Consider the following 26461-nt stretch of genomic DNA (forward strand, 5'->3'; position numbering starts at 1 on the left):
CTAAAGCAAACTCCTTAAACTAATACAAGTATCCTGCCAGTAGTAATCCACAGCAGGAGAGACCATAAAGATCAACTCAGGGCAGAATATCATTACAGTCTGTATCCCAGGCAGTGCTCTGGGAGCCTCTTAAACACAGCTCAGGGATCATTATTACGGAAGAGCTGACCCACCCCAAATTAAGGCAGCTATCAGCACATCCCATGATATGACAACGAGCTCTGTTGCCAGGAATCAGGAAACTTTTCAGCAGCTCGTGAAACACCAGCAATACTTTCAGCCCCTCCCACTAACTTAGTCACTCACGATAAGGTATTACATCCATCCCGTGAACCTTCCAGATTCACAACGTAAGTGATAAAAACTGAAACAGCACCATCCACTGATTGCCTCAACTCACACATACTGATATTCTTCAAGTACTACTACTTTCTGAGTCTACTGCACAGGTACTTGGATAGGAAAGTAGAGGAATATGGGCCTAATGCGGGTAAGTGGGATTAGCGTAGATAAGCATTATGGTCAGCAGAGACAAGATGAGCCAAAGGGCTCATTTCTGTACCGTACAACTCCACAACTAATAGGAATTGTGGAAAGAGACCATTTGGCCTATTGGACCCATGCTGGCTCTTTGTATGTGTCATCCTACCGCACCTTCCCCATCTCTATCTAAGCCAGTAATTGTTTCCCCTCCCAAGTATTTATTCAACTCTTTCCCCTTTGAAAGCTCCATTCAGCCAACCCATTCTGATCACAACAGGATTCCTATAGCCTGTGATCTCCGAAAACCTTTCCTCCCTTCTTTAAGGTTGATCAGGGAACTGCAAAACTCAGAATGGACTTCAGTGGACCAATCCAGTGGACATATCCAGTGGACCTTCTCACACACCAATCCCAAGGGGTCTCCTTTAACTGCTCTTTCACCACTCCAGTCCTCTTTGAAGAGTTATCTTGATGTCCGTTTAATGTTTAATGCTTCAGCAGCATAATCAGGTGACTGGCCAAACTACAACCCCCTCTGCCTGCCCTCGTTACCCGCTCTCAAGGCTTTGGTTAAGACATCGTTAATTGGTCTTCAGCGTCTGGCCAACCCCGAGGTTTAAAGTGGTGAGGTTCCTACTTCTGGCTGGAGAGTGTATGTACCTAGCACAGTACAGGGCCAGGTGGAAGGGGGAGAGCGGTCAGTGCCAGGTTAGGACAGAATGAGGGGTCGAGTCCAGCAGAGGGAGCCCTCGGGACGTCCAGAGGTTGCTGTCAGCGCGCTGAGAGGCACATTTCCAAGTGTAAGTGACTCGGTCCGCACTCCACACGGGGGCTGCCCTGACATTAGACCCAGGTGCAACTAGGTTACCCACCGGCATGAGTTCAAACCCGGTCACCTCCGTGCCTCTCTCTGGGCAGAATTGGAGAAATAAAACGATCAGAAATTAAAGAAAAGAAATCGAAAGAGAGAGAGAGAGAGAGACAGAGTCCATTTCAGTCCAGACTCTGGGGTGAGGAGGAATACCCCAGTCGAACAGCCCGAAAGCCAAAAACAAAAGTAAAATAACCAGCTTCAGGGGAAAGTTTGAGCAAGGAAGAATCGGTGGGAGAGAGTCTCCCCAATGAAGGAATCGCCAGCGCTGGCGTTTTCTCAATGACAGCTCAGAATTCAGCTCGGAAAAAAAAGTTTCCCAAAGTTTTCTTAAAAAACAAAACTAAACTTTTACCTGGCAAAGCCTCTTCCTTGGATTTCGGTCCTTTTCTGTCCTTTTTCCCTTTGCCTTTTCCTTTTCCTCTTCCCTTCTGTTTCCCCTCGGACATTTCTCTTCTGATTTGTAGTTTCTTGAAAAAGTGATATCGGAGTGAGAGCTAAAATCCTCCAGCAAGGTGAACGTGCGCCAGGAAACGGCTTGGAGGTCGCGCTGGGCTGTCCTGGGCTGTTCGACTCTGGTCCCGGGACCTCCTGCTCCTGGTCCTGATCTCCCCTGTAAGTAGCTCAGCAGCCGGGAGCAGACTGAGTGAAGTCTTTTTTTCCCCTCCCAAGTCTTGCGCCCAACACGTATTGCCCCTCCCTTAGACTACAGCCTCACCAGTAATGATACTCACGCCAGTGTTTGTATTAAAACCCCACAGAGGGCTAGGAGGTTGGCTGGGGATGTCGTTCATTGCTTATTCCAGGAAGGGGATGTGCCTCCAAGTTATCTTACAGGGGGCCCAAACTCCAGCTGTTGGTTAGTTTTTGTTGTTTTGCTTTTAGCTTGATGTTCGCGAAATAAAACAGGAAAATAAGTGACTTTTGATAAACTCTCCTGCCCACTCACTGGCTCAGACTCCTTCCTGAGTCGAGGCAGATCACGCTATCAGATGTCTTTTCCACATTCCTGTCAGGTACTTTCAGGGAATGCACGGGCTTTTCCCCGCAGCCTCCCCAGTGAACAGACAGTGGAGTTACTTCCAGCAGGCATTTGCCCTTCCAACCGGAGGTAGCTGCTCTGTAAACCAACCCCAGAAGTTCTACTGCCTTTCTCTTTCTCACCTCAACGTTTTATTCTTCAAATACTTATCTTTTCAGTGGTGGCTATTGAATGCGTTTCCACCAACCCCAACAGCTGGCCAACACTGACTGACTCAGGACAGCTTCTATCCCACTGTTATAAATTGAATGGTCCCCTGGTACTAAAAGATGGACTCTTGACGTCACACTCTAACTCGTTATGACCTTGCACCTTATTGTCTGCCTGCACTGCACTTTCTCTGTAGCTGTGACACTTTATTCTGCATTCTGCTATTGTTTTACCTTGTACAGGCATGGTAGTGTAGCTGTTAGCGTAATGCTATTACAGCACCAGCGACCCGGGTTCAATTCCGGCCGCTGTATGTAAGGAGTTTGTACGTTCTCCCCGTGTCTGCGTGGGTTTCCTCCGGGTGCTCCGGTTTCCTCCCACATTCCAAAGACATACGGGTTAGGAAGTTGTGGGCATGCTATGTTGGCACTGGAAGCATGACAACACTTGCAGGCTGCCCCCAGCACACTCTACGCAAAAGATGCATTTCACTGTGTGTTTCGATGTACATGTGACTAATAAAGATATCTTATCTTATTTTACTACCACATTGCATTGTGTAATGAATTGATCTGTACTAACGGTATACAAGATTTTCACTGTACCTCGGTACATGTGACAATAATAAACAAATTCCAATTCCTCTGAAGCCCTGTGTCTCATCAGCCACATTCTCTCTCCACTCCCCCCCACCCCCCCCCCACCACCACCATCCCCAACCTCTTGGAAACATTTTCCCTCTAAACCCTTCATGATTTCAAGTGCTGATTTATGAAAAGGAAAGATTCAGAGAGATATGGGCCAAACATGGGCAAATAGGACTAGATGGATGGGCACCTTAGTCAGCATGGACGAGTTGGGCCAAAGGGCCTGTATCCATGCTGTATTGCTCTATGACGGAGGCAGGTGCTCGCTCAGCATTGAAGAAGCAACTGGACAAGCACTTGAATCACCAAGGCATAGTAGACTATGGTCCACTGGTAGTATAAATAGGTACTTGATGGTCTGGATGAACATGATGGGCCGAAGGGCCTGTTTCTGTGTTCTACACGATTATCAAATTGCCTAATAGTCTTCTCTGTCATCAGGACAACAGCATCTATTTCTTTATCCTCTCCATGTAACCTTCATCCCTGGAACTATTCCAGTGAATCTATCTCGTAGCTTTTCAGAATCCGTCACTGTAGTGTGTTGTCCATAATGAGGCACAGTGTCCCAGCTGTGGGGGGGAGCTAGTATCTTATACTGATAAAGCATAACTTCCTTGGCTTGATGTGTTTTATTGACCCACCCTGTCCCTTTTAAAGATATGCACACAAACAGTATTTCAGCTGCTCGATGCCCACTCTCTATTCATCCACTAACCCTTCAGTGAAAACCTCGACTAATGAAAAGCGAGAGCCATACGGAATCTGCTAAAAATGCCTCCTAGGGGCTGATATGGAAGTAAGTGAATAGGACGTCCTGCTTGTGTCTTATCAAAATCCTAATGCGGGATTTTAAGTGGAGAACTAGGCAGATCCCATTACTTAAGAAGCCAATATCACTTCCAAACTTGCAGTCTGGACTAATCCTTCGAGCTGGTTTTCCAGCCTAGTTTGTTTGATTGCACAAGTGATATGCAGATTGAGAATTTATTTTCCTCCACGGCAGTTTAAGACATTTTCCATGGATTCAACTGAGATCATGTGCCCAACAATGCTGTATATTATTCCTAGTTAGAAATGCAATTAGCCACATCTGGATTCTCAATTAGCCACATTTGGATAGCGGGGAATGTTTTGGATAATTCACTAGGGTCCTTTTCCTCCTAATGTCATAATTTAACTCATTGCACTGAAGTTATTGCTATGGCTAGCAGTTTTCTTATTTCCCTTCTTCCTGTAACATAATTGAACTGGTGGGCATACCTTACCTTACTTTCCAGAAGGCATTTGATAAGGTACTGCATCAAAGACTATTCAGCAAAGTAAAATCTCACAATAGAGTAGGTAAAAAGACTGTCTGATCAACAGGAAATATAAATGGGTCTTCTTTTGCATGGCAGTATGTAATTAATATATTGAATTAGTGCTGGGTCTTCAATATTTTACAATTTATATAGATGATATGGGTGAAGACACCAGATATGTGGCTGCTCAATTTATTTATGATACAAAGATAGTTGGGAATGTAAGTTGTGAAGAGGATATGAGGATATAGAGAGACTAAAGTGGATGGCCAATAATCTTCAAAATGTGGCAAAATGTGAATCATCCATTTTGGTTGAAAAAATAAGAAAGAAACATTCTCTAAATTGTATAAAAATCGTAGAGCTCTGAGATGCAGAGCATTTTGGCTGTCCTGGTGTATGATTCGAAAAGGTTAGCTGGCATGTTCAGCAACTAATTAGGGAAGCTAACAGAATGTTATCGTTTATTGCAAGGGGAATTGAGTATAAAAGAAGGGAGGTTATGCATCAGTTATATAGGGCATTGGTGAGACCACATCTGGAATAATGCAAATGGAACTGGCCTCTTTAGTTAAGGAAGGATTTAAGTGCACTGGAAACTGTTCAAAGAAGGTTTACTCTTCTGAAACCTAGAATGGCTGCGTTGTTATATGAGGAAAGATTGGATATGTTAGGCTTTAGCTTTTAGAAGGGTCCAAGGAGATTTGATTAAAATATAAGATCCTGAGAAGATGCTTCTTCTTGAGGGATAACCCAGATCTAGGGGGTCACTGTTTAAAAATAAGGGGTATGAGTCTTTGGTACTCTCTTCTTCAAAGGACGGTGGTGGAAGCAAAGTCTTTGAATAGTTCTAAGGGTGAAGTTAAAAGATTCTTAATAAGCAAGGAGTTCAAAGGTTACGGGGGTGGCAGGAATTCAGAGTTGAGCTTATAATCAGAAGCTATAGAATGACAGAGAAGGCTTGAAGTGCTGGGTGGAGGCAGGTATTCTCACAACTGGACAAGGAGTAGCTGCTCCTAATTTGTATATTCAAATGTAATTAAATTTGTAAGGTTAGCGATTAACAAGGGCTCCATTCACTTTACAGCTGTCATGGTTGATAGCAATCAAAGGAAAAGGCTATCAACGAAACCACTGAGTATTGCCAAGTCAACACTGGGATGAAAATAATTCTCAGATACTGTCTGTCAGGACTGGGGCTGTGTATAACACCAGATCCAGAAATTCTACAGAGTGCTTTCTTTCTGCATCCATTGGTTGGTGTGCTTTGGGTGAATGAGTTACTTGCATTGCTGCAGTCTTACTTTAGGACCCAGACTGATGAGATGAAAATCTGCTCCTTTCATTGGGTAGAAATCCCGTGGTTTAGTGCAATGTCAATCTCAATCTCAATCCCAATGCACTTTATTTAACACAGTTTACCAACTCGATTAGAAAAGGGAATAAGTTTTGTTCAAGATTTGAATTCTTTGTTCAAGTAAGAATGAACTTCAGCCACTACTGAACAAAATAGCAAATTAAATCTTGACGTTATGGAAGGTCTCACCTGAGGTATTACCCCTCATTGTTTAACTCTTCTTTCGAACACTTGTATGGTTTTGAGTTTTAACTAAAGGAAACTCTTTTTGGAGGGAAATGGACAAATTCTGTGCTCATTGAAGGAAAGGATATCACCGGTGAACAATAGTATATTCTACCAAACTTACTGCTTCATATCAGCATCAATCCATCTCAGCTCATTGCTCAAAGGCAAAGAACAACATAACATTCTCTTTACATTAGCCAAAACACAGTTACCCTTATAACCTACCTGAATGAGACTATTATGCTAATGTCCACATTAACATTAATAGTTTAAACATACATCCTTATTTTAACTAATAGAGAATACATTCAGCCCACCAGACTGGATCTTGCATGCAAAAAGTTGATGCAGCCAAGACCCAGCACTTTTGTTGTATTTAGATCGATACTGACTGCTGAACAAAACTGAGGTTTGCCCTGACCATTCAACAAAATCAGAATTCAACAGCTGGTAATGTTTTATAATACTAATATTGCATTGAATGTCTATTAAATTTTATTAGATGAATGATAATTGTCTGGCAGCACTGAGTAGAAGGATCAATAAGTACTGAGATGGAAGGGTGTTGATGGACCCTTGAAGTTCCCAATATGGCAACTCCTTGAGCTAGGTGGTGCTTTCAGTAGCGAGTAGAGGATTTTGCAGGCCACACTGATGGCAGTATTTCTATTAACAAACTGTCAGTAGTTGCCTATTTTATCAGATGACATGTTCGTCATGGTGAAACTTCAAAGTAAGGTGGTCAGATAAAGGATTATTAAGAATTACGTTGGATATACAGCACGAAAAGAGACCATTTGGCCCAACCAGTTCATGCCAGATTTTATGCTCCACTTGAGCCCTTTCCTATTTTAATTGCAATGATAATATTTAGAAAATATTCCTACAATTTAATTATATCTCAATAATGGGCAGTATTTCTTATGATAAAATAGATTATTGAATGGGGTAAAACATACTGATTAAAAACCATAAAATCATTACATGATTATATAATTGGATATTAAAACAGAACTTTCTGTAAAGATGTTAAAGTTACAGTAATTTTTATTTCTACATTTACTACTGGGGAAGAATTTGTTCTTAAATTGTTGCTCGATGTTCAATTAGTTCTGCTCTTTGAAAAGTTAAGTTGCTTCCTGTTGAATTTTGTACAGATTAGCATGAAGTGCACACCCCATTGGCACCAGACTGATTCTGTGACTCATTGCCAGGTGGTACCCCAGGTATGCACATCCAACCCATGTTCATCAGCCTCATCCTGCATTGATCTAATATCACTCCGAGCCAGATGGCAGAGGCACGATGGATTCTTTCCAATGTTCCCAGTGTAACACATTTCCTTTACTTTTCCTGCCTCTGGTGTTCTGCTCATTCCTGTCAGTGTGGTAGTGATATTCTGAATCATGCCCCTGATACATCTGTCCTGTCTGAGGTGAAGTTCGGGGCTTGTTCTTTATGCATTTTGTTCATCCCGATTTCATACTGCAATTTCATCTTCATGCCACTGTTTGGTGCTATAGGACCTCCATTGTAAGTGTAATTAGATAGACAGACTCTGTAACTAAATGTGGCCGTCGGAATTTATAATGGAAAATTGTCAAAGGAAAGTGGATAAGATTCTAAGTATATTATAAATTGGGGAAAAAAGCCCTCTTTAACTCCCCATAAGTGACGTTGAATCAAAGCCTCAGCAGAATTTTACCTATAACAATGAATATGAGGAGAAACGTGGCTCTTCATTAGCGGGTCCCGCACTCTGAAAAATATTGAGTTTGTCATTTATACACTTTTTAATGTTTCAGACCTAAGGCTGGAAGGTGCAATCATGAAGGTCTTAAGTGTGTGCACCAACTTCTTGTTATTATTATTAAACTTTTAATTTCTGCAGAATATAGAGGCTAATGCCTGTGTTAGTGAGAATTTTATATTAGCACATTAAGTACTTACACAATCACATTACTCACCTAAGCTATGCAGTGTGGCTCGGTGTAAATGAAGCATTCAAAAATAATAACCCTTTGTGGATAAAACAACAAAAGATACCTTTCAGCATTCATTTACATTTGCTTTATAAAGCTTTTACTTTCAAGAATAGGTTTTCAAAGTTTGTAAGAAGAATTTAAGATATTAAATTATTTTAACTTGTTTAAAGGGCAACACAGTGATGAAGCTGGTGGAGCCACTGCCTCAAGGTACCAGAGACCAGAGTTCAATCCTGTCCTCAGATGCTGTCTGAGTGGAGTTTGTATGTTCTTTCTGTGATTGCACAGATTTCCTCCAAGTGTAGTGGTTTCCTCTCACATCCCAAAGACGTGTGGGTTGGTGGGTTAATTGGTCACTGTATGTAAAGGAGTTGAAGAGAATGTGAGGAGAATAAAAAAATGGATTAATGTAAGATAAGTGTAAAATGAGTGGGTGGTGTGGACTCAATGGGCTGAAGGGTCTGTTTCCATGCTGTATCTCTCTATGACTATCTAAAAACTGATTACATAAGTAGAAAGCCTAGGTTCAGTTATTAAAGTTGTATCGCCTCTTTAAGAATTGGTCTATCATTTCCATAACAACGTAAGGACATGTGGAATAGGAGCAGAAGTAGGTCAGGTGGTCCCTCGACCCTGCTCTGTCATTCAGTGAGATCATGGCTGATCCACCCTTGGCCTCAACACTACAGTCCCACTCTTTCCCCGTTCCCCTTGACTCCCTCATGGATTAAATGTCCGTCAGTCTCTACCTTGAATAGACTCAATGCTTCCACTTCCAATGCAAGTAAATCCTTCCTTAACCATGGAGACCAAAACTGTGCACGGTGCTGAAGTTGTCCAGCACTTTGTAAAGTTGCATCAAAACTTTCACACTCCATTTCCTCTTGCAGCAACAGCCTGAATTCCAATAGCCTTCTGAATTACTTGCTGTATCTGCAAGCTAACTTCTTGAGTCTCATTAACTAGCACTCTCAGACCTCTTTGTGCTACAGTCTCACTCCACTTAAATAATAACTTGTTCTTTTTTCAATCTTCCTGCCATCTTGCATAACTTCACATTTCTCCCATTATACTCCATCTGCCAAATTCCTGTCTGCCCACTTAATTTATTTTTATTGCTTTAAAGACTTTTTGTATCCTTCTCACCACTTGCTAAGATGGAGACACAAGAGATTCTGCAGATGCTGGAATCTGGAGCAACACACACAAAATGCTGGAGGGTTGCTGATGAAGGGTCTTGACCCGAACCGTTCACGGTTTCTCTCCATGGATGCTGCCTGACCTGCTGAGTTCCTCCAACATTTTGTGTGTGTTTCACCACTTGCCAAATTACCCACCACTCAGTCCCTTCATAGATTGCAACTACCTAACACCTCAGCGCAGATCCCTGTGGCACACCACTAGTTATTAGTTGCCAATCCAAAAATGACGGATTTCCCATTAGTTAGTCACTCCCCATCCATGCCAATAATATACTCCCACCCTGTGCACTCTTATGTGGTTACATTTTATGTGACCCCAGCTTGAATCACTTCTAGCCATACAATTTCACTACATCTACTGGCTCCCCTTTAACCATAACATTTGTTACATTCTCAAAGAACTCCAGAAAACTTGACAAGCAAGACTTTGTTTTCATAAACCTTGTTGATTCTAGTTGATTGACTTTTTTTTAAACTTTTTATATTTTTTCTTAACTGCCCTGCATTCACCGACTTAATATTGGATTCTAGCATTTTTGCAATGACAGGTGTTAGGCTAATTGCCTACAGTTTCTTGCTTTCTGTCTCTCTCCTTCCTTGAATAGTGATGTTACATTTCCGGTTTTCGAAAGACCCTTTTCTTTTCCAAAAATTTCCTAGGCTCTCCAGGACCTAGGGAATTTTGCAAGATTGTCGCCAACTCCTCCACTATCTCTACAGTCACATCCTTTAAGTTCAAGAGGTCCAGAGGTCTTCTCCATGCTTCGCTCCATTAGTTAACTGGTACTTTTTCTCTCGTGATAGAGATTGCTTTAAGTTCCTCTCTATAGCCTTTGATTATCCATTATTATTGGACGTTTTTAGTGTTTTCAACCATGAAGATTGATCCAAAATAATTATTGAGCATCCTTTACATTTCTCTATTTCCCATTAATTCCCCAGTCTCATCTTTACATTTCCTTTATCCACTCTCTTTATCTCCACCCAAACTCATTGTACATTTTGAGCTTCTGAGCCAATATCAGTTCACAACACTGCAGGTTTTTCACCCTTTATCAACAGACCTACTCCACCTCCTTTTCCTTCTTACCTTCCCTTGTGGAACATCAAATAACTAGCCTTGATTAGCTTACAACCATGTATCTGTAATGGCTATTAGATTAGACCCCATTTCTATTTATTTGTGCTATCAACTCATCTATCTTGTTCCAAATTCTATATGCATTCAGATAAAGAACCTTTAATTTAGCCTTATCATTTTCCCTTTCTCTGACACTATTTGCTAGTACGTTCTTATGCTTGTATGCCCCGTCCCTTCCTGATACACCCTGGCTATTGATACCTCTGTCACTGTCCTGTGTTGTCGGCTTTTCCTTTCTCTTGCCTTTCTGAAGTACCCTTTCACCTGAACTCCCAGCTTTCATTTCTTGTTTAGTTTTTCTCCCTTCCGATTTTACCCTCAAGTTCCCAGCCCCCTGCCAAGCCAGTTTCAACCCTTCCCAAGAGCCCCAGCAACCCTGGTCTTCTGGGGACATCATCCCATTTCTGCTACGGTGTAACCTCTCTGGCTTGTACAGATCCCACCTCCCCCAGAAATGGTTCCAATTCCTTAAGAACATAAAGCCTTCCCTCCTAACCATCTCTCTACCCATTCATCCATCTCTGTCATCCTTTCTCCATACTCACTAGCACATGGCAGTCGTGGTAATCTGGAGATAGCTAACTTTTCTGCTCTTCAATCACTTAATCTCTTTCCGAGCACCCTAAGCTCTGCCTGCAGTCCCTCATTCTTCTTTCTACTTTTGTTGTTGGTACTGTTATGGATAATACTTCTGGATGATCCCCCTCCCTTTTCAGGCTTCTCTGCGGCAGTTCAGTGGCATCCTTGACCCTGGCATCAGGGAGGCAATGCACCATCCTGGAGTCATGTCCACAACCACAGAAACGCCTGACTGTCCCTCTAACCATTGAAATCCCTATCTTACTCTTCTTCCACCCCTCTTCTGAAGCTGAGCAACTTATGGTGTTATGCCCCTGGCTCTGGTTGCTCTCCCTTGAGGAACCATTACCCTCACTGGTATCTCGAAGGGAAAATCTGCTTTAAGCTAGCTTCTAATGTCAAGATGCAGACTGTTTGGAGGACAATGCGCATTCTTGAAAGTTGATTGTATACAAACTTCAACAAAGATTGTTGGAAGGCTGCATTTTAAAGACCAGCACTATGGTAACCATGATGTAAAACAATTGTGATGACGGAACTTTATCTGAAAGTGCTGACCTTAAGCTGCTTGTGGTTAAAGCTGCAGAAGGGACAAGACTGCGATAAAATAGTGATACAAACAGGATTCAATGGGGGGCAGTGATTAGTCATTAAAAAGTGAGCTCAGCAATGCTATAATATGGGACTATTTGTTGTTTCTTTGGAGCAGGGAATGAACTCTGGGGAGATCCTTGTCAAAATAACTCCCAAGCCGGCGATGGTTGGGTTTGTACAAATAGTGTTACTGGATTAGCAAGGCTTTATGGACCCATATACAAGTGCCGTGGTCTCATGCGGCTCTGACTTGTCATTATTTCAATCGATGTCAAAGCTGCTCGTTTGAGACCACGGTTACTGTGCATTGTGCTTCAGATGTTGCAGTTTTATAATCCCTGTATAAAGAATGGGAATTGTACTCTGAGCAGCACGAAAATCTCTTCAGGTATTTGATTTTCACTGCAGGCATGGCTAACTCCTAGGGCAATTTTCTGACCTATTGTCCATTATTGACTAAGCAGAGAGATGGCCAGCTTCAATGCTTTGGTATCACCGAGGCTAATTGTGTCATGAACTAACTAGGAGGCTTGGGTGTCTTTCTCCACCACTCTGGTAAAAACATATATTGTGGTATGCTCCTGACCCACACAGAGTAAGGAGTCTCCCCAGGCTTGGTTAGGAGTAGGGGCTATGACTATCAAAATTAATGACCCTGGGATTGGATTTAAGTTAATATTCAGGAATTCCAGTTTTGGAATGCTGTCCAGTGCCTCTCTGAGGTTTGAACATTAGCTCTGGTCTCCCCAGAACTAAATAATGTATTGACCCTCAATGCTAAGAAAGGCTGTGACACACACTTGCCTATTTGAGGTACCCTTTGCAAGCAGACATTGTAAAATGATGAAATAATGTCGTAGGTAGACAGGATGCTGAAGAAGGCTTTTGGTACGCTGGCCTTCATCAATCAGGGCATTATAAACGTTGGCACGTTATGTTGAAGTTGTACAAGATGTTGGTGAGGCAGCATTTGGAATATTGCATTTGGTTTTGGTCACCCTGCTATAGGAAAGATACTATTAAGCTGGAACTAATGCAGAGGAGACTTACAAGGATGTTGCCAGGACTCAAGGGACTGAGTTATGGAGAGAGGTTGAGGTTGAGCACGTTGGGACTTTTTTCATTGGAACGCAGGAGAATGAGGGGTGATCTTATAGAGGTGCATAAAATTATGAAGAGTATAGATAGGGTGAATATGCATAGTCTTTATCCCAGGGTTGGGAAATTAAGATCTAGTGGGCATAGGTTTAAGGTGAGAAGGGAGAGATTTAGTAGGAATCTGAAGGGCAACTTTTTCACCTAGAGGGTGGTCAGTATGTAAAATGAGCTGTCAAAGGAAGTGGTTGAGGCAGGTACACTAACAACATTTAAAGGACACTTGGACAGGTATATGGATATGGGCCAAATGTGGGCAAATTGGGCTAGCTTAAATGGGAATCTTGGTTGGCATGGACCAGATGGGCCGAAAGGCCTGTTTCCATGCTGTATGACTCTATGGGTATGGTAGTGTAGCGGTTAGTGTAATGCTATTACAGTGCCAGTGACTCGGGTTCATTTCTGGCTGCTCTCTTTAACGAGTTTGTATATTCTCCCTGTGTCTGCATGGGTTTCCTCTGGGTGTTCTGGTTTTCTCCCACATTCCAAAGATGTATGGGTTAGGAAGCTGCGGGCGTGCTATGTTGGCACCAGAAGCGAGACGACACTTGCGGGCTGCCCCCAGAACACTCTATGCAAAAGATGCATTTCACTGTGTGTTTCGATGTACGTGTGACTAATAAAGATATCTTATCTTATCCTATGACTCTGTGGCTCTATGACTTCAAACATCAGTATCTTTGAGGAAATGCAGACAATACTGTAGTGGGTGAGGACAGTAAAAGCTCAGGGTTGAAAATGAAGCTCCCTTGAGGTTGCATTCCACTACCCTGGCAGATATTGCTGCAGGTGTCAGCATGTAGAGAGGGAGGCAAAATATGTTGGAGCCATTTGCCTTCCCTTTGTAGAACCCGTTCTTGTGTAGATCAAACCAGCATTATACAGCCTTCTTTGCCATTTTAAGATCTGCATTTAACCTTTGGTGAAAAGTTACATTCGGGTCTTCATAACTTAGAGCCCTGTGTCCCAGAACTGCCCCTGTATTGCTTCTGTGAATTCCTTCCAACAGATACAAGTCTCATGGGTAGTGTGCCAGAATTCAGCATTCTCTCCTACATGAATGAATTACTCAGGACCAAAACTTTTGTTTCAATTTATTGTCAAATGTCCTTGTGATGCATCACTGTGTTAATTTTATGTCTTCTGTAACCACTTCTAATTAATGAATTCCTTTCCAGAGAAAATTTAGTTAACAAAGGGTTAAATTTTGATTTTGTCAGTTGTGAGTGGATATGACTCAGTTATATGTAAGCTTGGCATTGTTTGCCAATCTTTTTTTTAAGAAAATATACACTCTTGTATTTAAACAGACAGGGTAATTTCTCACAACCTGTGTATTATGAACAAATCAGAATCATGGGCTTTTTATTTAAAACAGGTATCATTTTTTTCCTTTTCTGTACCTGGTGAGTCATGATGCAACCTATTTCTACGCTCAAATGATCACTCTCTGGTTTACTGTGAAGGGATTCCCCTTTAATTTGTAAAGGATGTTACATTGGCTCAAGAATCCCTACAAGGAGAACCAGAATGGACAAAGATTTCCTGGGCTAGCCCACTGTGTTAACCCTGCTGGATATTAACCCTTTGAACATTTTTGCTGGAGGAAGTAGTTGAGGTAGGTACAGTAGTATCACTTAAGAAGCACTTGGATAGGTACACAGAGGGGCAGGGCTTGGAGGGATATGGGCCGAATGCAGGAAATTGGGACGAGCTGGGTGGGCACCGTGGTCAGCATGGACTCGTTGGGCCGAAGGGCCTGTATCTGTACTGTATTGCTCTACTACTCCATGACTCTATTTTAAAAATATCGATTAGATCGTGCCTCAAACATCTAACATCAAGGATACCCTCTGGTGAATCTGTATCGCACTCGGTTTGCAGATGTTCTTTTGATGGTGAACTATGTTGACAAATGTGCAGGAAACAGATACTAAATGACATAAACTGATGGTGGTGGTCAGAAACAATCTGGATTCACAAAGTGAAATCCCTCACTATGAATCAGGGTGCAAGGGATCACAAAGGACTACAGGCTTACAGCTACTAACCCACCTGTCCTATATTTGAACTATCAGGAGTCTCTAAAATTTCAAGGTGTTCTTTTGCTGTTGCTGTTGTTGTTGCTGGACATTCATGGAAAGGGAGATAAATTGTTCTACTCGATCAAGCACAGCACTGGTCATTTGCTCTCAACATTAATTTGCCTTCTGTCTGCTAAGTCTCAGTCTAGAATGAACTCCCAACTCCACTCCTGCCCTGTCCTGTATGTGGCTAAACCTGCCTGTCACCTTTCACCCCTCGTCACTCCACCAATCACCTCGGACTCCCGCCTCTCCACTCTCAGTCCTGACTCAGGGTTTCAATCCGAAAGGTCGACAATTCCTTTCCTCCCACAGATGCAGCTCGACCTGCTAAGTTCCTCCAGCAGGTTGTTTGTTGAACTGGTGATAAAGTCAGCCACTGGTAGTAATGGGCCTTGGGATGAATCTGGCTGGAGAGATCTTCTGACATCACAGAGATTGTTCCTCTGATAAATCGAGACACATGGACTATACCAGTAGATTCTATTCTGGTGGACAAGTAATTGAATGCAATCACATGAAAAAAATGCTGGAAGAACTCAGCGGGTCAGGTAGCATCTACGGAGGGAAATGAACAGTCGATGTTTTGGGCCGAGACCCTTCATCAGGACTGGAAAGGAAGAGGGCAGAAGCCAGAATAAGGAGGTGGGGGGAGAGGGAGGAGCACAAGCTGGTGGGTTATAGGTGGATCCAGGTGAGAGGGAGAAGGTAGGTGGGTGGGGTGGGGGAGGGGGGAAGTGGGAATCTTGTGAGAAGCTGGGAGGTGATGGGTGGAAGAGGCAAAGGGCTGAAGAAGATGGAATCTGACAGGAGAGGACAGCAGACCACGGAATAAAGGGAAGGAGGTGGGGAACCAGAGGGACGAAGGCGTGGGTGATGGGCAGGTCATGAGGGTGGGGGAGGGGAAAGAGAAGGGGTAAAGTGGCCAAAGGGATAAGGGAAAACCAAAGGGGGGGGGGACAAAGGGGAGTGGTTACTGGAAGTTGGAGAAATCGATGTTGATGCTGTCAGGTTGGAGACTACTAGTACTATGCATGGTACCTCTCTGTCAAGTCATCTAGCTTTACTTCCAATAGCACAAGAGGAACAATAGTCTGGATGCTGTAGGAGGGGGCAGAGTGGTGGGGTTGAGTAAGGCAGCAACCGTATCAAACTACACAAAGGATTCAGAGCGACAAGAAAGATTAGTGGTTGAGAAACAGCTTGAAAATTGTGCAACAAATCTCTTTACAAAACAAGTCAAATTAAATTTATATCCATTAGCCATATGGATTATTGGGAAATCCACATTTATCTGGATGATATCAACAGAATTCCTGAGAAGCATGAAACCTAAACTTTCATCTGTATAATTGAAATCTTCCTCAACCTATCATGTTGACTACTGACCTGGATCATAAACCTTCAGATTGAATTGTCTAATGTTTCTGATCCTGATCTTTAATTTTTCTTCTTCTTTGCCTTCTAAGAGACTGTTTTAAGCAATGCTAGGTAAGATCATGCAAGGTTCCTGTCACAGACAAAGGGAAGGAGACTAACTTCTTCAACTACTTAACTTTCTGTAATTTGTTGTAACTTGGTTGACCAGATAATCCCCCTCCTAACTTATCTTCCCCAAAAATAGAGGGGTGTTATCCACCATTGCAACATCAATGAGTCCAATTTTACGTTCAGCATCAGAAATTTGTATCATGTGTTAAATGCTTTAAGAGTTAGGGCGAGAGATCTCTTCCATTCTTTCCAATCAATAACACCTGGTTTGTTCCCAAAAATCAGGCAGTATCAATCTAAAACAATACACAAAAAGTGCTGAAGGAACTTTTTCAGAGGGGATGAGGTTGGAATAGGTGAGGGGAGTGGTGAGGTGGAGAGAGTTAATGTCCCGTCGTCAGTTAGAGATGAAGAGATCCAGAGCGGGCATTCTAAAGATTGAAGGAGGTAATCTGAACCTCTGATCTGGAAGCTCTCAGCATTATTTTGGTCACCTTTCACTCTACCAGAGCAAAAGGTTAAGACTAACTTAGAGAGGACACCAGTGTATAAATTTCATTATTGAAAACATGTTTTATTGGCTGTTTTATCAATGATTATTTTACATTGAACAGAAAATAATCTTACTCTTTTCATTATGTCAAAACTCTTTAGATCCCCGATTCTTTACAATTCTTTAGCCTTTTCTGTTCCAATGTAAACAGTACTGATTTTTAAAGGTATTGCTAACAGTTATAACCTTATCCCTGGTATGATTTTGTCATGTTGTGCATTTTCTATGTTGCTCATTTTCTTTCCACAATGTGGTACCTAAAGCTGTATACATTCCCATAATTGCTTATCTGTGTTGAAATCCAACTGCAACTTTGGTCCAAAATCTTAAAGTTTCATATGGTTGGCACAGTGGTGCAGCAGTTAGTGCTATCGTAATACAGATCAAACATCCCAGGTTTAATCCTCACCTTGGCTGCCGTCTATGTGGAGTTTTCACGTTCTCCCTGTGAACTCGAGTGCTCTAGTTTCCTTATATATCCCAATGATGTGCTGTTTAGTAGGTTAATTGATGACTATAAGTTATCCATTGTGCAGATTGATAGTAAGAGAAGGGGAGCGGGGGGTTTGGGGTTGTTAACTTGCATGGGAGAGAGAATAGATCGCAGGGAAATAAGTTGGGAAATGAGAATGCTCTGAGCGCCAGCACAGACTTAATGGGTCAAGAGGCCATCTTATGTTTTCACAAGAATATTTGAAAGATTTACAAGGGTTGTAGACTCAGCCAGCTCCAACACAGGCACAACCCTCCCCACCACCAAGGACATCTTCAAGAGGCGGTGCCTCAAGAAAGCAGCATCCATTACTAAGGACCCTCACCATCCGGGACATGCCCTCTTCTCATCCCTACCATTGGTGATGAGGTACAGGAGCTTGAAGAACCATGCTCAATGATTCAGAAATAGTTTCTTCCCCTCTGCCATCAGATTTCTGAACAGTCTATGAATCCATTAACACTACCTCATTATTCATTTTATTTTGCATTATTTGTTTAGTTTTGTAATTTATAGTAATTTTTATGTCTTTGCACTATACTGCTGCTGCAAAACAACAAATTTCACATCACCTAGGTCAGTGATAATAAATCTGATTCTGTTATATATTAATCACTTACTGCACTTTAAGTAATATGATCTAACACCTCTGGATTCACTGTGTTTTGTTCCTAATCCTTACTTTGTCACGAATAAAAGACCTCAGAGGTATCCTTGTGGATCAGAAGATAATTCCACAGTGAGAACATTGCTGAACCATACAGAAGGGCAAAGCTCCAGAGCCCAAACCCTTTTCCTCCAGATAAAAGAGGATTTTACAAGTATTCCTTTCCATTCACTCAGTCCTCACAGTGCTGTACCCTGTATGTTTTGGAGTCCAACTGCAGAATGATTGACACTGTGTGAAACACTTCTGCTTAGTCTGCACACCCAAGCTTCACATCTCCTATCATTTTAATTCTCAGCGTCTCGTCCACTCAGACCTCCCTATACTCTCTGTCCTTACCCTCCCACATTATTTCAATGAGACTTAGTGTAAGCCCAAGGAACAGCACATTACAGCCTTCATAGAATTAACAATTTCAGATCATAGAGTCATCGAGTCATACAACAGGGAAACAGACCATTTGGCCCATCATGTCCATGCTGACCAGTGGGCACCCATCCATATTAATTCCATCTTCCAGCACTTGGTCCAAAGCTTTCAACGCTTAGGTAAATTTAGTGCTCATCTGGACACTTCTTAAATGCTGTCAGTGACTCTGCTTAGATCCCTCTTAGATCTCCTCTGACCCCGCACCTTAAATCTATGTTCTCTTGTTATATTCACCTCTGATATGGGCAAGAGTTTCCTGCACTCTACCCCATCTATACCCCTTATATACCTCAATCATGTCCCATCTTTACCTCCTCTGCTCCAGGGAAGACAAACTCAGCCTCTTCAGACTCTCCTCATTATTGAAACAATCCATCTAGGCAACAGCCTGGCGAATCTCCTCTGCACCCTCTCCAGTGCTATCACATCCTTCCCGTAGTGCAACGGTAGTATAGTGGTTAGCGTAATGCTTTACAGTGCCAGCGACCTGGATTCAATTCCGGCTGCTGTCTGTAGGGAGTTTTTACGTTCTCCCCGTGTCTCAGTGGGTTTCCTCCGGGTGCTCTGGTTTCCTCCCACATTCCAAAGACATACGGGTTAGGAAGTTGTGGGCATGCTATGTTGGCGCTGGAAGCGTGACAACACTTGCAGGCTGCACACATATTTGCCTAGGAGAGATCTGTCACTCAATGCAGATTGGGTGTCAACACTTGCTCCACTATTCTGCATGAGGGATGAAAGAGTTGGGAATTGCGTCTCTGGAGGGATGCAGACTTCCTGAGGTGGGACATGGGAAGGCTGTGGAGTCATAGAATCACACAACATGGAAACAGGCCCTTCAGTCCAAAGGTTCCATGCCAACCATCAAGCACTTATTTACACTCATCTACTCTCATCCCATTTTATTCTCCCCTCATTCCCATTAACTTCTCCTCCCCCTTTCCCCAAGAGGGATTTGCACGCAATAATGATTGGTTTAAAAAAAAATGATTTACTGGACCAGTAGCCTGGTAGCTCAGAAGAAGGGTATTGCTAAGTGGCACTTTGGTGCCAATGGGGAGAGGACCCTCAGACCTTTGGATGACCTCATGCTCACAGAGAGTAGAATAAGGGATCCCAGGGAGGAGTGCACTGGAATGGTTAAGACAACAAAGGCATGGAAGAGGCTTTCAGCAGGCAATAAGGTGAGGCAGAGGTGTAGTCAGCTGATAGTACAGAGAAGAAAAGTTAAGAATGCATCTTCTGGCAGTACTGAGATAAGGGTGCAGACGAAAGATGTTTAAGCACGTTAGACACAGTGATGGAGAAGGTATGAAGGTTGGAAGCTCAGCTCAGGATCAAATAGACAGTGAAGTAATAGATTGTCTAGTTAGTCTGGCAAAGTGTCTGGGGACAGTATGTGAAATCAGTGGCAGAGACATAGCGATTCTGTTTAATGAAATACCACAAAAGTATCCGGAGCAGATTGCTGTCCTGAGATTTTAAACCATGTCACCAGTTCAATTCTGAATTCTTCCTTTTATTGTAAGACTTAATTACACTGACCAAAATATTCCGGCTCCTCGTTAGTCCTCTTTTGCACTATTTATTTATTTTTGTAACTTAGAGTAACTTTTATGCCTTTATGCCTTGCACCGTGCTGTTGCCGCAAAACAACACATCTCACGACATATGTCAGTGATAATAAACCTGATTCTGATTCCGAGAAGAATGATGGTGAAATAAATACCATCTATCAGCTCCTCTGCATGACAGAAACAGAACAAACTCTGCAAATAAATTAAATCATATAACCTTCCTGCAGAATGATGGTGTGAGCTGCTCCAGAAGTGCTTATAGTTCCCCAATTAATTGCCTCCAGCCTTAGGAGGAGAGGTTGGATGGGCTGGGTTTGTTTTCCTTCAGGTGAAGGAGGCTGAGGGGAGACCTGACTGAGGTATACTATATTACGACGGGTAGATATACGATAGATAGCAAGGAAAAACGTTCTCTAATAGAACTGTCAAAAACTAGAGGACAGCAGATTAGGGTAAGGGAGAAGAGGCATAGGGGGGATCTGAGGGCGAAGTTTTTTTCACGCACAGTGCGATTGGATTCTGGAACACACTGCATGAGTGGGTGACGGGGGCTGATACAGATTGTCCCCAGGTTACAGCAAGGTTCTGCTCCTGTGAGCTGGTTCAGATCCCGGACAGTTTGCAAGTCGGAAATGCAACCGGGAACTGAATTCCCACGCAGCAGAAGATGCCTACAGCCCTACAGCAGCCGGCAAATCCATCCTGCCCGTCTCCCAATTGCTCGTTCGTAGGTACAGGCTGCAAATAAGTCAGGCCTTCATATGCTGGGCAGGACCTGTACTCTCTTAACATTCAGAAGTATCCAGACGAGTTCATGAATCACAAAGCATAAAAGATTATGGACCAAGTGCTGGTAAATTGGATCAGTATAAATGGGTAATCTGTGGTGGACATGGAAGTGGTGGTCCGCTGGGTGGTGTTTCTTTGCTTTGTGACTTGCACATCTAGTCTAGGGCTGGCACGGTAGTGTAGCGGTTAGCGTAACGCTTTACAGTGCCAGCGACCTGGGTTCAATTCTGGCTACTGTCTGTAAGGAGTTTGTATGTTCTCCCCGTGTCTGCGTGGGTTTCCTCCGGGTGCTCTGGTTTCCTCCCACATTCCAAAGACGTACGGGTTAGGAAGTTGTGGGCACGCTATGTTGGTGCTGGAAGTGTGGCGGCACTTGCAGGCTGCCCCCAGAACACTCTACGCAAAGTTGCATTTCACTGTGTATTTTGATGTACACGTGACTAATAAAGATATCTTATCTCTAGTGCAGTGACCAGAACTGCACCCAGTGTTCCAGCTGAGGTCTGACCAATGTTTTATAAAGTTGGAGCAGAACCTCCCTGATCTTGAATACCCCAATTAATGAAGGGCAGTATCCCATATACCCTCCTAATCCCACTATCTCCTGGCACTGCCATCTTCAAGGATCTTTGGACTTTCATGTCAAGGTCCCTCTGTTCCTCAATTCTCGCTGAGACCTTACCATTCCTGGTGTATGTCCTAGCCTCATTAGTACTTCCAAAACGTACCATGAGCATCAAGGACAACAAAAGTAAAATAATGCAAATGGCAGAAATAGGATGTCAAATAGAAAATGCTGGAAATACTTTCATCAGTTCTGATAAAAAGTTAGAAACCTGAAATATGAACTCTTTTTCTATAACAACACACAAGAATGCTGGAGGAACTCAGCGGGTCAGGCAGCATCTACGGAGCAAAATGGACAGTTGAAGTTTCGGGTCAAGGTACTTCAGCTGGACTGGAAAGAAGGAGGGGAGGTCGCCAGTATAAAAGTGTGGGGGGAGGGGTGGAGCAAGAGCTGGCAGGTGAGGGAGGGGAGAGTGGGAATGATGTAAGAAACTGGGTGGTGACAAGTGCAAGTGACAAAGGGCTGAAGAAGGTGGAATCTGATAGGAGAGGAACAGAGGTGAGGAGGGGAACCGGAGGGAGGAATGTGTGGGTGGTGGGCAGATCGACAGATGCTGCCTGACCTGTTGAGTATTCCCAGCCTTGTCTGTTTTTATTTCAAATGCTGGTAATGATTCTGCCATATGCATTTACACCTCCTGTGATCACAGTCAATTTAGTCTGGCACCAGCATATATCATTGAATCTCACCTACCTCCCACCATCTCATGCCTCTTGCCTTTCATTCTTTCCTTGTCCTTTCCCTCATTTTCCTACCCCTATTCCTGTTCTGCCTCTAGCATTCCAATTCTGAGAAAAGAACAACAGGCGTAACTATTATCTCTCTGTGGGTGCTGCCTGACTGGCTGAGTATTTCCAGCATGTTTCAGGTCAGTAAGGTGCGAGGTCCAATGCTGACTCTATGGAGCAATAGCTAATCTCAGCTGAGGACATACTCAATTACAATTCAGGATCTTTCAGCTAAGAACAAGAAGTTGGGAAGACCAGGGCTCCTGAGGCTGACCACTTGCCATTGGCACACGATGGAGCTGCATTCGTGGGGATGCTCCATGAGTTAATGGTTGTCCAGACACATTTAGAAAGAAAGGTGCTTAGGTAAAGCATCAATAGATAGTCAGAACCCCCAGCATTAGCTATTACTCACAGTGGAGAAAGAATATGAAAAAAGAGGAGCAGGAGAAGTTCTCACAATCCTTGGTCTGCTCCACTGCAAAGTATGATCATGGTGATCTGATTATTAGTCCCAACTCTGCTCTCTGGCCAGATTCCCACAAGTTTAATTCCCTTATTGTCCAAAAATCTATTATTCCAGCCTTGGTTATATTCAAGGAGTCAGGCCTTTATAAAACATATATCCTTCTGAGAAATGAAGTTGCACTTCATTTGTTTAAAACGTCTGGCTCCTTATCCTGGGATCATTCCCCTCATTCTAGACATGCCTCCCCTCATGCACCAAGGGAAAGATCCTTACAACATCTATCCTGAAAGGCCGCTCAGAATGATGTATGTCTGACTGCCATAATTTCTCATTCTTTAATGCTCAGATTGCATGGGTCCAATCTATCTGATCTGTTCATACACACCAACTCCCTCAGCCTAGGGATCACTCTGGTAAATCTTTGTTGTACTGCCTCTCTGAAAAGTAAGTCCGTTAATGGTAAGGACAGAGAAGGAAACAGACAAAATTAATCACAGCATCAATAATAGTTAGAAAGAATTACTTCCTAGTTGTGCAATGTGGCAGTCAGTGAACAGTGAAGAAGTATTTGGTGTGTCACCCATTGGGCAGATTGTCTCATGAGGAGAGATTGGACAGGTTTGGCTTTTATCCAATGGAGTTTAGAAGATTGAGAGGGGACTTGAGGAAACACGTAAGGTCCTGAGGGGTCTTAACAAGGTGGGTGTGGAGAGAATGTTTCCTGCTGTGCTGTGGAAGCATCTAGAACTAGGAGTAACTGTTTAAAAATAAGGCGTTATCAATTTAAGATGGAGATGAGGCAAAGTTTTCTGTCAGGTAGTTGTGAATCTTTGGAACCATTTTCCTGAAAGGTCAGTGGAAGCAGAGTCTTTGAATCTATTTAAGGTAAAAGTACATAGATACTTCATAAACAAGGAGTTGGAAGCTTATTGCAGGTAGGCAGGAATGCAGAATTGATGGTAATATCAGGTCAGATACAATCAGCTTGTCAAATGGAGGAGATGGCATGAGGCACTACTCCTGTGCCTGATCTGAACACTGATGTGTAAATCCTAACCCAAAGGGTTAGCCTAACAATTCCAAGATTAAGTTCAGAAGTTCATGGCCATGTACTGAGTTAAAGAATAATCAGGAAATACAATGACAGTTAAACTGACTGTAAAACTTCTTGTCATAAAAGCCCAAGCACAAATGGCAACCTACGAGCTTGACTTCACAATCTGAATGGTCACCGGGATTGCTGTGAATTGTGAAGAATGGTTTCACTTGTTGGGTGGCTCCTGCTTCTTGTGATGTGTTGCCCAGATTATGAACAGGCTTTCAGTGTTTTGATGAAGTTCCTTTACTTACCCTCCCTGATAACTATCTGCCTGCATTGAGAGAAATGATGCGGCTTTCAACCGTCCAGATACTGACGCGGAAGCATTTTTCTTCTCAGATAGCATCAGTCATGTTAAGAGAAATCCTCCAGTACTGTAGAGAACTTATCAGGAAAATAATTAGCATGTCCATTTATCCAATATATTGTTTTATAAATGGGCTCTTTAAGAACACTTTGCCATACTGTTGAAGGATATAAGGAATTGGGTGGTTGTAAATTGTAATATGGTGAGCATAAAAATAATCCTGATCACTAGAAAGGAAGAGTAAGGAATGGATAAGTTTGCATATGCAATGATATTATGAGATCGGAGAATGGGAGATTTGGGTTGTGGCTCCTTCTGTTCTCAGGGAAGGACAAGGACATTGGGATAATAAAAGGAAACGACAAGGAAGAGGGAGAGGAAATGCAAAAGGCAATCTGGAAGAGCAGTTGCCTGTAGACCATTATTACAAGTAAAACTCTGCTCTTTATATGTACCATGCATTTGAAATTTTGTTTGCTTGAAGTCAAAGATTTCATGACCTGGTGCGTCAATTCGAATGTGCAGGAACGTAAGAAGCTGCAGAGAGTAGTGAAGTCTGCCCAATACATCACGGGCACATCCCTCCCCACCATCAGTGGCACCACTAGGTTGCTAAACTTGTGTAGGGTGTTGGGAGTGAACATCACCAACAGCCTGTCCTGGTCAAATCACGTAGACGTACCACCAGACTTAATGACAGCTTCTACCCCACTGTGATAAGACTATTGAACGGTTCCCTTATGCAATGAGATGGACTCTGACCTCACGGTCTACCTTGTTGTGACCTTGCACTGTATTGCACTGCACTTTCCCTGTAGCTGTGACACTTTACTCTGTACTGTTATTGTTTTTACCTGTACTACATCAATGCACTTTGTACTGACTCAATGTAACTGCACTGTGTAATGAATTGACCTGTACGAACGGTGTGCAAGACAAGTTTTTCACTGTACCTCGGTACAAGTGACAATAATAAACCAATACCAATACCAATATCAAATTTGACTGTTTTAATTAGTTTGTTTTTAACATGTATAGTGTTTAATACACCTCAAGTGGCTGCACAAGGAATGGCCGCTTCCTAGCTTATTGGTTCATCCATCAGGTGAATACATGTTTTCTCATTGGTTGGTTTGGCCACAGGCATCTAATAGGTTTCCTGATTAGACTACTGTTAGCTAAGGAGCACCTCTTATCTAGGTATAAAAGGTGTTATTTTTTTGTTAATCACTCCCTTGCTCTCTTCCCCACCCTACGCACCCCCCCATACCCCCGCGCCCCCCACCCTCACCGGCCCCAGGTCATCTTTAGTTCTTTTTGTCTGGGCTCATCTCCTAGTAGTAAAGCTAGTGCCATGTGCTTTGTGACTGTTTCTTTGTTTTAAACTTTTCCAATAAAACATTGTGAAGCACCAAGTTGTTTTCAACTCATTCCTGGATTCCTGAAAGAACCTGCGGATTCGAAAATAACTGGATCTGACAAGGGTATCTTCCAAAAAGGCTAATTGGAAGCAGCAAGTTGCTTACTTCAGCCTGGGCAGGGTGGTATTCAGTGGTGGAGTTCCTCATTTCAGAAGGAGGAAATAAACACACATGGACAACAAGTTATCGTTATTGAGTACTGACAGAGACGTGAGCAGGAAAGTGGAATCACCACCTCCTGGCCCTTGGACATGGAGAATGCAAACTACAGTAAAAAGGAAGATCCCAGAGGATGTAAAAAGTAAATGATCTGAAAGTAACTAAGACCCACAAGACCATCTGATAAAACTATCGATCCTTGATCATGGGTGTAAAGAGAAAATAGGAGAAAAAAAAGAGGTACATTGCACAGAATCCTGTGATAATTATTAAAAGAATAACGTCTGTCTCAGGTAAGGGTGTCAGAGAGGAGTTTTTTTTTGCCTCTCCCAGGGCATTCTATGTCTCTCAATGGGTGGACAAGAAACAGCAACAAAGTGGTTAAATTACTGGATTAATGGAACATGCCCTCTACTTGTTACTACCGTCAGGGATAAGATAAGATAAGATCTTTATTCGTCACATGTACATCGAAACACATAGCGAAATGAATCTTTTGCATATAGTGTTCTGGGGGCAGCCTGCAAGTGTCGCCACGCTTCCAGCGCCAACATAGCATGCCCACAACTTCCTAACCTGTACATCTTTGGAATGTGAGAGGAAACTGGAGCACCTGGAGAAAACCCACGCAGACACAGGGAGAACATACAAACTTCTTACAGACAGTGGCCAAAATTGAACCCAAGTTGCTGGCGCTGTAATAGTGTTGCGCTAACCGAGGTACAGGAGCCTGAAGACCCACACTCAATGATTCAGGAACAGCTTCTCCCCCTCCGCCATCAGATTTCTGAACTGTCCATGAACACTATCTCTTTATTCTTTTTTTGCA

At 42.8% G+C, this 26461-nt stretch overlaps 1 protein-coding gene across 3 annotated transcripts in view; it reads right to left on the bottom strand.

Moving 5' to 3' along the window:
• nrg1 (neuregulin 1) overlaps positions 1-26461 on the bottom strand; it is a 365600-nt gene that overhangs the window by 177954 nt on the left and 161185 nt on the right. Inside the window, exon 1 of one of the 3 annotated variants that reach the window (XM_052045965.1) lies at positions 1710-2050. The exons of 1 other annotated variant lie outside the window; for it this stretch is intronic. In XM_052045965.1, coding sequence (XP_051901925.1) covers positions 1710-1803 — 94 coding nt within the window. In that variant the 5' untranslated portion in view covers positions 1804-2050. Of the gene's footprint in view, positions 1-1709; positions 2051-26461 lie in introns of those variants that run through there. One more of the 3 variants, XM_052045954.1, reaches the window with a different exon arrangement.

Source organism: Pristis pectinata, chromosome 2 (genome assembly GCF_009764475.1).
Source record: "Pristis pectinata isolate sPriPec2 chromosome 2, sPriPec2.1.pri, whole genome shotgun sequence".
NCBI lineage: Eukaryota > Metazoa > Chordata > Chondrichthyes > Rhinopristiformes > Pristidae > Pristis > Pristis pectinata.